This window comes from Styela clava, chromosome 3 (genome assembly GCF_964204865.1).
Source record: "Styela clava chromosome 3, kaStyClav1.hap1.2, whole genome shotgun sequence".
Taxonomy (NCBI): Eukaryota; Metazoa; Chordata; class Ascidiacea; order Stolidobranchia; family Styelidae; genus Styela; species Styela clava.
In genome coordinates, this window is record NC_135252.1 from 24,752,716 (window position 1) to 24,764,643 (window position 11,928).

An 11,928-nucleotide genomic window follows, 5' to 3' on the forward strand; every position below is an offset into this window, starting at 1 on the left:
CAAAGGTTATCGTTCGACTACTATGTGTTTGAATACTTTTATAATGCTTCTGATTTATTATCGACTCTATGACACTGATTGGACGGGATTTGATTTCCCCCGAGAGAAAGGAAGTCGAACAGACTGCCTCGCGTCTGGCATGTACTTAATGGTGGAGGAAGCCGTAACCGACCATCAATCCTCCTACACATAACTATCCACACATGGGATTTGAACCCATGCAGTGTAATCAGAGCGGTGGCGATCATATTCCAAACGCTTGAATGTTTTATAATAATAGATCCTCCAGACACATGAATTAGTGAAAACACGTCATCTATCGTTCAGCTCGCTAAGTGTTAACACATAGTAAGAAACATGTTTCATCAATAACTCACTCGAAAGAAATTTTTTTAAATGTATGAAAAAAAACTGAGAGATTCACTTCGACCTGTGGGCGGACAGAAAAACAAGATAATGCTCATTTAAAATCCCCACCCTCTTGGCTGGAATCTTAGATAAATGGCGACTCGGTCAAGCTCCCAACTGGTTTTATGCCGGTGTTGTTACAAAAATTAGAGAGAGATGTGCTTAAATGCTGCAGAGATGTTTGTCATTGTATATATCATATACTCCAGTCCAGGGGGGTGGTTTTGGGGGTCGAAATTCCCCATTTTGAAACCGTACTTAGTAATTGTAGCTTAAAACGCTTTTAGACCCTTAAAACTAATGTAAACACACATTTCCGGTATTCGGTCGGACCCGCTAGTTGTTTCGATCTAACTTGGCAGATAGAAATTTCAGATCCCCCCCCCTCCCTTTAAAATTTCTGGCTATGCGGCTGCTCCAGTCAATGATATCAAAGTGGTCTGTATTCAACAGAGCCACCTGCTTGACTCCTTCCTCCCATTATAAACCCTACCCTGTCTAATAGGGACAAATTTCGGTGCTCCCGAAGTATGCGAACCAAGATGGCGGACATCGGAACGTAACAGGTTAGGGTTAGGAGATAATTTCTTTCCAATTTTCCTTATTTTAGTCCTATTATCAGTTCGAAGACTAGCCAAGAGCCTCCCGTAGTATTTATACCTAAAATTATGGCCTAACCCTAACCTAGTACACATATTACATTCCGATGTCCGCCATCTTGGTTCGCATACTTCGGGAGCCCCCAAATTTCTTCCCTCCACACAACCAACCTTACCTTAAGATAAAAATACAGGATTTAAAAAAATTTAATCGCACAAAAATAAACTCTGTAAAAAATAATATGGTGTTGATGTCTTTGCATCTGGGCCACTGTAAGAAAATCACCACAGATACATAGAAGTATTCAATATGCAAAATTTTTTGTTCAAAAATAATTTTAGAACATTTTTATTCCAAAACCATATTTCTATGCAACTGGAAGAACTACAGACCAACAGCAATCTTGCCCTAACTTCCAATTTTGGTGGAACATGTAAAAATGATCCAAACCATATTCAAATGAACATTTTTTTACTATAAAGCAGTGCACCCCCACTGATGTGTGGCGAAGCTATTCAAGTGGGTCACAAAGTATTAAAGAGACACATGTCACATCTTTGAGCATAATTACTGGCACTCACTCAGAAGTAAAGAATACTCTCATCTCTGAGCAAAGTTACAGGCACTCACTCAGAAGCAAAGTTACGGGCACTCACTCAGTAGTAAAGGAGACTCATCTCTGAGCAAAGTTACGGGCACTCACTCAGAAGTAAAGGATACTCATATCTTGAGCAAAGTTGCGGTCACTCACTCAGGAATAAAGAAGAATCATCTCTGAGCAATGTTGCAGTCACTCACTCAGAAGTAAAGGAGACTCATCTCTAAGCAAAGTAACGGGCACTTACTCAGAAGTAAAGGAGACTCATCTCTAAGCAAAGTAACGGGCACTTACTCAGAAGTAAAGGAGACTCATCTCTGAGCAAAGTTACGGGCACTCATTCAGAAGCTCAGGAGATTCATTTGTCATTTCCGAACAAACTTCGCAGTGAGCTCCAGAAACTATGTGGTTTTACATAATCTACTCAGAATTCGGCCAATTTGAGCTCTTCTTTCACTTCAGCAGTTTCAAATTCTTAAAAAATCTTTGAATATCTTGCTTTGGGCAAGGTTTTGTAGCCAGACAGGTTGCAAAGTTTTCAGGCTGTTCTATCCAGAGCTTGAAATCAACTTCATTTTGATGCAATGTTTCCGCTAATGTACAAAGATTTTCTTCATTTTTTGCCTGTTGGAAAAGATATATTCTATTAATGAGCTATTAAAATTGATCATTGGGTTATATTAAAGAGACACCCTGAAAAAGGCTCGGCACAAGGTTAGTCTGTCTCTGGACTTCTAAGAACCACGGCGCCTTCGGAGAGTAATCAAAATATGATATTTTAAATTGCTTCTCATAAAATAAATCAGAAAAATCGTTTGACATAATGTTATATCACTACTGTGACTGAATTGACTAGTATGATGTCTAGCTGAAGCAACTAGCGAAGTTGAAGATGTGATGGGCAGTCTAAATTGTTACCTGGATTTCTATCGTTTTGATCGGGAATATATGCTAACAATATGGGCATGATAGAAAACTAAACATCGGATACGGATTCCATTAGCCTAGGTTGGCAATGCCTGATAGCTATGTGTTCACACAATAGGAGTGCTTGTTTTGTATTGCACTGTTTATCTATTCTTGGTACTATTGTGGCCGCGACCAATGCCAAAATAATTTTGTGGCGTGCGGAGCCCACAACCTTGGACCACCCTGAGTTATATCTTCCCCCACTAAACTTGAAAAATAATAGCACTTACTTCTAAGACAATCTTATGCATGCTATCCAATTTCGAAGTATATTCCAACACATGTGGGTCATCCTTGTGTAGGTGCATTATCACAGTGCTCGCATGACATGCTTGGGCTATAACAGCTCCTAAAGGCCACTTGAGAGCACTTGTGAGATCCCCTCGAACCACTATATATTGCACAATTGTCGCCATAGCAACAGAACTAAAGTTCACTATTTTTAGGTAAAGTTTTCTGAATAATAAAAATTGCAAAGCTTTATGGCAAATAATGTGTAACTTTATTTTAACAATATAATATTTATTGAGAGTACTGCACTGCAATGTGGGGGGAATAAACGAATTAAAATAAAGATTGTGTGTTGTGTTATTTTAATAATCAAATATTCATTTTCATCGAGCAAGAATCACTGTAAAGCAATAAACACAAATGAAAATAACAAAACGAAAACCTTGACTCATAGAAGTTGATGAGAGGGGCACAACGAGTCATCATTCAGTCAGCGACACTTTTTACTGAATTTCAGGAACAAATATAGCAAAGAAGACAAAGAAATGATTTGCCAAGAGTGTAAATATTAGTAAAAGTTCAAAAGAAAACAGTGAAAATTCTGTTTCACACTGTTTTCAGTTTTGAGAGGCCACTAAGATGAATACAATAATAAATAGATATTGCCACAAATAAAATGCTATAAATTTTTTACTTTTCCCAAAAATAAATTTAACTAATGAAACTGCATTTCGTTATCTATTTCTAAGAAGCTAGCCATGCATGAGAAAATATTTTATAAAATGAATAATGCACCTTTGAACGACACATTTCAAGTTCATTGTCATGGGTGTGAGAGTTTGCAAACAGCAGTGCTTATGGTCAAAATTAAATTTTTTTTTAAATAAAATTTAATTACTCAAAATTAATTATTTTTTTTCAGAGTTTAGGATTTGGAGTCAAAAACGAGGCATGGGTATTTTGAAATGTTTGCAGTTGGAGTCGAGCATAAATTTTTCCGAACCCCTGCTAGAAAAAAATTAAATTTACAACAATATGGTACAATTTTCGGTGGTCAAGTATCAAGCAAAGATATATCTAACATGCAAAACTTAGCTCGACACATTGGACATGTAGCGGAGCCAGAAAGCCATGTTTCAATTCGGTGTCTGTCCTGACGACTAGCGTACCATCTACCCATGCATTCAGCACACCACATAGGCTTACAATTACAACTCTTGCATTCATGGGGACCCGTACTGCCGCAATTTTTTGTTAATTTAACTTCAGCGTCTCTTTGCATGCAACCGATACACTGGTCGAGAGGATCAGACGACGTATAACGGTCATTTTGGTTTAATTGTTCACGAAACGCTTTCAAAAACAGTTCGTCTGTTGATTGTAGGATACTAAGATCTGGAAGAGTATAAACTCTCGTACGTAAACTTTCTTTCAAGTCTTTAAACTCTACGGATATGACTCTTGCAAAATATGGTTTCAAAGTGCGCTGGATTGTCGGTTTTATTCGTAAATGAACATACTGAACCATAGCGTTGGATTCTGGTGAAACTGCATGTTCTTCTGTCTGTAGTACTGATATCGTTGCTTTATCTTGTGGTGTCAGTTTAACTCCATATAATGATGTCACAATAATCCAGTTTTCCGTTACGATGACGCGTGTCCAACCAACGAACGACGTAGCGTATTTGTCAATTCGTCTGAATTCATTGTTCACCTCGCTGGCTTGGACTCTCCATGCCGAGTCTGATGTGTTGTCCTCGCTTTTATAAAGAGATAGATTCGTCGCTATAGGGTGATACGACCAACTATTTATCTGCCAATAAAACACAACCGTCAGTGCTCCAAGGAGTATAACCAACGATATACTTGAGTAAACATGCCATCCGAGTTCGAGAGACGTCGAAAACATATCACCGAATGAAACACCGGAGTCTGGAACCAGAGTCATGCCCACATAGTAACCTAAAATTGAAATGTAAACTTTCGACTTGTAAAGAATTACTATATTTAGGGCTTGGCGGTGTGACGCATCGTGCCATGCTAAGCGTTAGGAATTCGCTCACCATCGTACCTCTGATTACCATGCATGAGTTCGCAAGTTTGAATCCCGTGCTAGGTGATGGTTATGTGCGAGAGGATTTCTGAACTCCTCGCCACCGTAATCTGGTTCATGTAATCGCTGTTCATTACGGCTTCCTACACCATGAAGTCCAACATCAAATTTACCATAATTGCAAATATCACATATTGAATATAACTCATTTAGAATGTATTGAATTAATTTTAGGAATAATAGGCGTTACTCTTTGGGCGCTCCGTTCATTTCCCTATTCTTATATATAGGTTGTCAAGAAAGTCTTAAAATTTTTTAAAATTGCAAACGGTATTTATCATTACCATATTGTTTTGGCCTAACAGATGTACTACGGTAAATGAAGTAAAAATACTTGAACAATTACTGATTAGAAAACAACAAACCTGGTTAAGATATATTGAGAAATGACTTCATGCCAAAATTGAAATTGTAAAGGAACTTTATGAACACCCTGTACATGTGTGCATTGTGTTTTCTGGTTTGGCATATCAAATAAACTCAATTACAAATTTCGGTTTCAAATCCAGCTAACTTTCATCCCCCCACATTACCGGCGGAGGCTTGCTTGCACAGGGTCTTTTTCTGAGCAAAATACATAAATAAGGGTTATATCAAAAATATAAAACTTACCAATCGGAAAAAGGCAATGAACAATTAAAGTTGCAGACGTCCTTTTAATATGGAAATTGACAAAGTCTATCTCTTCGCTTCCCAGCCAAGACGAGAGTAAATTCTCCACAGTAAGTCCAGCACCTTTGAAATCTGCTGGTCCGACGATGAAACAAAATGCGAATAACCAATAGAAAATACTGAATATTATAGTCGGACTCGAATGGTCCATGGCTTTATTTTATATCTAAAAAGAATTGTATTTTTGAACATAAACAAATTTTATATGGAAAAAAACAAAAAAGGAAAAAAATCTAACAAAACTGACAAACAGCCCACTCCTTTTAGTCTGGATCATATATGAGAAAGACAACATCACAAAATTTTTTGGACACCCTGTTCGTTCATGAATGAAGAAATCTAAAAATATCTGAAACCAGAATTATAGTGTGAAAACTTTGTCAGATAACGAACAGATATACAAATCAAATTCTACCACTAACTGATAATAGTGCAAAACATGTTGGGCACAACAAAATAGGAGAAAAACAGGACAAACAAAGTTTTCCTCTGTTTAGCGCAGTATTGTACTGTTTTACGATAATTATTCTGTTTTGCACGATTTTCCGTGAGTGATTATAAAAAATACAAAACTGGTAGATTTCATGCAAATATATAGAACTCAATGGTTCGCCGGTGTGGCCCATCGTGTGGAGCGTTGGGAATACGCTCGCCATCACACCTCTGATTATCCTGCGTGGGTTCGCTGGTTTGAATCCCATGCGGGGATGATCATGTGCAAGAGGATTGCTAGACTTTTTGCCGCCGTAGGGTGGTTCATGTAACCCCTGGTCGGCTTCCCCCGCAAAGTTCATGCTTCCACAAACAAATAACTGGCTAACTAATCCGATACTTGACATGGACTGGTAACCGAACCAGAAGCTGTGGTTCACTATATGGGTAAGCTGTATTTTCAGCTTTCCTCTCACCCCCCCGGATAAATAGGTAAATCCTATCCTAATGAGTAGCCAGCCAGTGTGGTGAGTAAAAGTTTCCTCAAGCAAACTAAAGCAAAATTTTGGCTAAGCTAAAAATAGCTCGAGGAATTTGTTGAGATTGCGATTCAATTTAGTTTTGGCACGAGGATCATTGTTTTCCCCTTTTGCTTTTGTAACACTGTGAATATTGTTCATAAAAAGTAACTTTTATGTCACACTTATATGGCCCGCTAGTCTAGGTGGGAAAAATGTTTGGCCCCTGGTCCAGAACTCCTGATATAGAGCCTTGTCCATAGCAAATGATGAAAAATAGAGAATAGTATATAACATGAAAAAATCTTCGCTTTCAAAAGTTTCATAAATTTTCCAAATACATCGGCATAGTTTAAATTCTCAGCCCAAACCATCAATCAAAGTTCCCTTTACTTTCTTAGACAAACCAGCTCCCCCTTCACCAGGATTATTTTTCCTTTTTGTCATTCCTTTTCTTTCCAATTGCCGTTCAATAACTTTAGCATTCGCTGCATAACTATCGGCAATTTCGCGAGCCTCCAACGCATCCTCTTCATCGTCAATTGTCGAGACAGTAACGGAACTGAATTTTCCCATGTCTTTTGTTCTTTTTATTAATGTGACTTTCTTAGGAGCAGATTTCGGTTTGCTGTTTATATTCATTTTAAAAACGCTATCTCCTTCGGTAACCAGACCGCCATAGAATATGAAAATTGCATCTTTTGTTTCTTCTGTGTGGCGATACAACAACGGCAAACTACATCGTTTGCATTTTTGTCTGAATTGTTTTTCGATTCCGTCAGCCCATTTCAAGAATATCGTTTCGTCTTCTTCAACGTTATTAAGACGATAAGCATGTTTTTTCTTGTCGATTACTCTCGCTTTATCGCGCCTCCGCAGCGGTAATTTTTCAATGGCACAGTCCAGGATTAAAACCATCTGTCCGCATAAGCAATAATATGTATGAAGTGGCTTTGCATCGCCATAAGTCTCTTGGTCCTTTGTGTCTGTACAAACCACGCTACGTGAAATAATTTTGGGCATTTTTCTCCCAAAAACCGTGAAACTCCAGAAAAATCTTCAGCAAACGATAAATATCAACCACCAAAAGTCCAAAACGATATCGCTACGTGTTTTTTTATATTGCTGAAAAAAGCGGACTATCTTAATCGCCGGTATTCAGATTATGTGCGATCAGTTTTTTACCATACAACGACAGCTGATGGAGGGTTTTCATCATCGCCGCTGAGCGTCGCCATATTGCTTTTATGTGGGCATGCGCGGGAGAGTGCTGCTATAAGTACGTATTTTTCCTCGATCAGTGAAACCATACTAAAATGACCGCTGCGTTATCAAATTATACGTTAAATTTATAAAGACAACTGAAAATGTCAAATAGAATCCAAATTGCAAGAAATTGCAAGTCCGTGTTATAACCTTTCTATACAGAAAGCTAAATCTCAGTTGTTACATCACCGTTATTTTGCGTCAACTCCCGGGTGTCCTATGTATGTATGTTTATTTTCCTCAAAAATGTAACAGTATCTGCCTAATAATTAAACAGTAAAACAGAGACGGTATACATGTTCAAGACCTTACTGGCCTAAGACACAGATGTGCGACATGTCCTACGACTATATAACCTCACATTATTCTTTCGGATACAAAACGAGTGAAAAAGCTGTTGGGGTGAACAGGATGAGATAGGATTTTTTTTTACATTTATCCCTGACCAGCCACCCACCACCGGGAAAGGGTATCTCACAAGGAAAGCTGACCAGCATTTTTTTTTATTAATAAAAACATCACATTTATATAGACACAATATCACAAATAAAATTGCACTTAAAAAAAACAGTTAAAAATAGTTTTCCACTTCTTCGTATGGTTTGACAGTTTGCCATTCTTAGTTGCAATAGGTTTTTCACAGTTAATAATATATTTTCTCATATATATATGAAAATTGACAAAATTGAGGTCTTTCATTACGCCATTTACAAGCTGACCAGCAGTTAAGCTACTTGAACAAACCTACGACGGCGAGGAGTCAAGCAATCTTCTTGCACAAAGTGATGCTACGTGATTCGGATCCGCGCTGGCAATCAGTGGTGTAGTTTGCCAGCATGTTTCTATCGCACAGCATGACGTACAGCAAAATTAATAAAGCAGACACAACGCATAATTTAAATTGTTACATTGTTCCATATTTGTTACGGAATGATAATGCCACAATTCCCCGATCTAACGCTGCGCGATAGCCAATCAGTTGGAAGCATTAATTGTGTTGCCAACGCAGATTAGCCGGCGCTCTTAGGGTTAGGCCATAATTTCAGGTACAAATATTACGGAAGTCACTTGGCTAGTCCCCGAACTCGTAGTTGAACTAAAATAAGGGAAATTGAAATAAAATTGAGGCCTAACCTTAACCTGGCACACATTCTACGTTCCAGTGTCCGCCATCTTGGTAGATGACTCATTGAGTCTTCCGCGACCCCTCGTCAACTGCAACAACGCGATATTTGTTTCTGTAAATTGTAAGATATAATTTATTTTTTATTATTTCATATCGCGCATTGTTTCATGTATGGCGAAAATACTTTTCAGAAGTTCGCGTTGTGGTGAATTCTTCTGAAAATTTGCGTTGAGGCAAATCCTTTCAAAAATTCGTGTTGTGTTGAATCCTTTGGAAAATTCGGGTTGTGGCACATCACTTCGAAAATTAGTGTTGAGACTAATCCTTTCAAAAATTCGCGTTGTGGCGAATTCTTTTGAAAATTCGCTTTGTGGCAAATCCTTTCAAAAATTCGCGTTGTCGAAAATCACTTCGAAAATTTGTGTTGTGGCTAATCTTTTCGAAAATTAGCGTTGTGGCGAATCCTTTCAAAAATTCATGTTGTGGCGAATCCTTCTGAAAATTCGCGTTGTGGCGAATCCTTTCGAAAATTAGCGTTGTGGCGAATCTTTTCAAAAATTTATGTTGTGGCGAATCCTTTTGAAAATATCTGAATCGAGTTTCGGGTATCCTTTAAATACAAAGTCTTGTTGAGGACGAAAGGCGTGAGAAAGTGTTGTACATAAATCAAGAAAGCGATGCCCGAATACCGTGTTTCCCCGAAAATAAGACAGGGTCTTATTTCAATTTTCCTTCGAAAAATACCACTAGGACTTATTTGAGGGGGACGTCTTATTTTCATTTATCAAAACCAAAATTACAAAGTAGAGAATTACGAGATTTTCAAATATACATAACATGAAAACCGATATCCATTTACCTATAAATAACACGTTTTCCGTTTTCACACATTTAGATTGAACATTTAAAACGTGTAGGAGAGACTTTTTGCTGTCGACTGGACTAGGTGAAAAAAACTTTTGCGCTATCGACTAGGACTTATTTTAGGGGAAGGGTTTATATTAAAATCGTTTTTAAAATTTTGGCTAGGCCTTATTTTCGAGCTAGGTCTTATTTATGGGGAAACACGGTATATGGACACGTAATCCAAAAAAAGTATTTTTTCGCACCGTAGTACCCACGGGTATCAATTAATCTTCGAGTTTCGCGTAGCGTCAAATCGGAAAACGCCGCCAAGCTTGGCGGATGAAAAGCCGTGTTCCCACGAAAAAAATATATATAACAAAATTTTGGATGAAATATCAGATCTCAAAGGAAATTTAGGAAAAAAAAGGCTAGGCTACTCCTGAAGTATGCGCACCAAGATGTCGCATAACCTGAACCCAAACCTGGTACACAACCTGAGTTCAGGTTGTGCGCCATCTTGGTGCGCATACTTCAGGAGATCCAAAAACAGTAATAGGCTTCTAGAGAAAAAAGCAATTTGTACCCACTGAACATTTCAAAGCACTTGGTCCATTTTTCCTAAGGTAACAGGAAAAAGAACAATAACAACAGCAATAAAGGCAAGAACCAAACAGTGGAATGTTTTGTTACACAAGTCATAACAACAGAAATTTATTTCTTTATAATTGTTATTCTATCTCTTTGACTTATTTCTGTTTGTTGAGCAAAATAGCAACTAATCACTTATTCCTTACTGTTGGGGTTTGCATTTCAGCACACGGCGCGTAATTCTCGTACTGATCGTTTTGGTACCTATCGCGACTTGCGCTGAAAGACACTGAAGTTTTTTAAACGTATGCTTTTTTTAATATTGTATTCCCACGTGTCATGCGTGTGTTCATGGTCAATATTGATTATGGTAAGGGTGTTGAAATGTGTTTTTTCACCTGTGTGAGTGAGGAGGAATGAGCAATCATTAACTACATTTTGGGTCTTTCCTACAGCCCCCGCCACTAATGCAAAAATATAAGATTCGAACCCCACGTTTTAAAATAACAAATTAGTAATTATCCATTTGCGGTTAGGGTAAGAAATGATTTGAAAATTTATATTTTCAGTGCAATCTTCACAGCTAACTCTAACTGGATAATTACTATTATTTGAGAGTTCTCGGGGGTGTTTTTAGGATGCGTGGGGGGACGAAAATGATTCGAAATGATGTTACGAAGTGATGGGATGTGAAGAAGGATAATGACAATATCAAGATGTGAGATTCAAATGATTTCATCCGAGAAAAAAGCAAGTTTATGTAATCGGTTCGGACAATATTTGAAACCCAACCACTTCAAGCAATCAGTAATTTATTTCTTCATCATATTGAAAATACGAACTATAAAAACACAAATTTAAAGAAAATTAAAATATCGAACTTCGGGGTAAAAGGAGAAGCCGAAAATCAATTATTGTTATCGAGCGAGGTGGCACCCTTGGGACAATCTAACTAAAGACTAACACAGTGGTTTCCAACCTTTTAACTACAAGGAAAACAAGACTCTTTTTGCAAAAATAAATACTTTCAATTCAATTATTAGAATGAAAAGCAACAGCATCATTCATTGCTACTGCAATAAATATTTTGACCCTAATTACACAAATGCAACTGAAATTTTCAATAACCATAGTAATTTTTAATAGACTTGTGACCAACTTGAAAATGTCTCTATGACTCAGCAGTGGTACATGGCCCACTCGGTGAGAACCAGTGTACTAACAGAACATGATAAATAGAATAAAAGGCTTTTTTATTTGATTCTTTGCATAACGTCATACTATTAGACTATTTGAGAAGTTCAGCATTTTCCGGATACACTGAGAACCCTTACGAACACCCAAACCCGAACCGAAAGCTCCACGTCGCGAGCAAACACTTGACAAAAACGTGGTTTTCGATCACGCGTTTGTTGACACTCTATCACGCCTTTAGTACGCGATTTATCATCACGCTTGAATACATCGACCAATCAATACACCGTGATCACGCACTTGCGGCATTCCTTGTAAGGTTACTCAAGGTTAATGTCCCAGACGCCGGCATGGGCTATTTTGTCTG

The 11,928-nt window shown here is 37.8% G+C and overlaps 3 protein-coding genes across 3 annotated transcripts; all 3 read right to left on the reverse strand.

Moving 5' to 3' along the window:
- Positions 1 to 1,198: 1,198 nt before the first annotated feature.
- LOC120342134 (putative peptidyl-tRNA hydrolase PTRHD1) lies at positions 1,199 to 3,003 on the reverse strand. The gene is made up of 2 exons (XM_039410829.2): positions 2,806 to 3,003; positions 1,199 to 2,230 (listed from the first exon to the last, which is right to left on the reverse strand). The coding sequence occupies exons 1-2, from the start codon at positions 2,989 to 2,991 to the stop codon at positions 2,060 to 2,062; spliced, it is 357 nt and encodes a 118-aa protein (XP_039266763.2). The 5' UTR covers positions 2,992 to 3,003; the 3' UTR covers positions 1,199 to 2,059.
- A 73-nt stretch (positions 3,004 to 3,076) lies between these two features.
- LOC120342133 (E3 ubiquitin-protein ligase TM129-like) lies at positions 3,077 to 5,751 on the reverse strand. The gene is made up of 2 exons (XM_039410828.2): positions 5,532 to 5,751; positions 3,077 to 4,768 (listed from the first exon to the last, which is right to left on the reverse strand). Exons 1-2 carry the CDS (start codon positions 5,740 to 5,742, stop codon positions 3,861 to 3,863), a joined length of 1,119 nt encoding a protein of 372 aa, XP_039266762.2. The 5' UTR covers positions 5,743 to 5,751; the 3' UTR covers positions 3,077 to 3,860.
- Positions 5,752 to 6,159: 408 nt separating this feature from the next.
- Positions 6,160 to 7,729, reverse strand: LOC120342135 (STING ER exit protein-like). The gene has a single exon (XM_039410830.2). It carries the CDS (start codon positions 7,562 to 7,564, stop codon positions 6,902 to 6,904), a length of 663 nt encoding a protein of 220 aa, XP_039266764.2. The 5' UTR covers positions 7,565 to 7,729; the 3' UTR covers positions 6,160 to 6,901.
- Between the last annotated feature and the right edge of the window lie 4,199 nt (positions 7,730 to 11,928).

What these genes read in the sequence shown, in the direction of transcription:
- LOC120342134 (XM_039410829.2), bottom strand. Translation starts at nt 2,991, where the DNA reads ATGGCGACAATTGTGCAATATATAGTGGTTCGAGGGGATCTCACAAGT. An exon ending in TGCATAAGATTGTCTTAGAA is followed by an intron (nt 2,231 to 2,805) that starts GTAAGTGCTATT and finishes CTTTTCCAACAG; the next exon opens with GCAAAAAATGAAGAAAATCT.
- LOC120342135 (XM_039410830.2), bottom strand. Translation starts at nt 7,564, where the DNA reads ATGCCCAAAATTATTTCACGTAGCGTGGTTTGTACAGACACAAAGGAC.
- LOC120342133 (XM_039410828.2), bottom strand. Translation starts at nt 5,742, where the DNA reads ATGGACCATTCGAGTCCGACTATAATATTCAGTATTTTCTATTGGTTA. An exon ending in TCATTGCCTTTTTCCGATTG is followed by an intron (nt 4,769 to 5,531) that starts GTAAGTTTTATA and finishes TTTCAATTTTAG; the next exon opens with GTTACTATGTGGGCATGACT.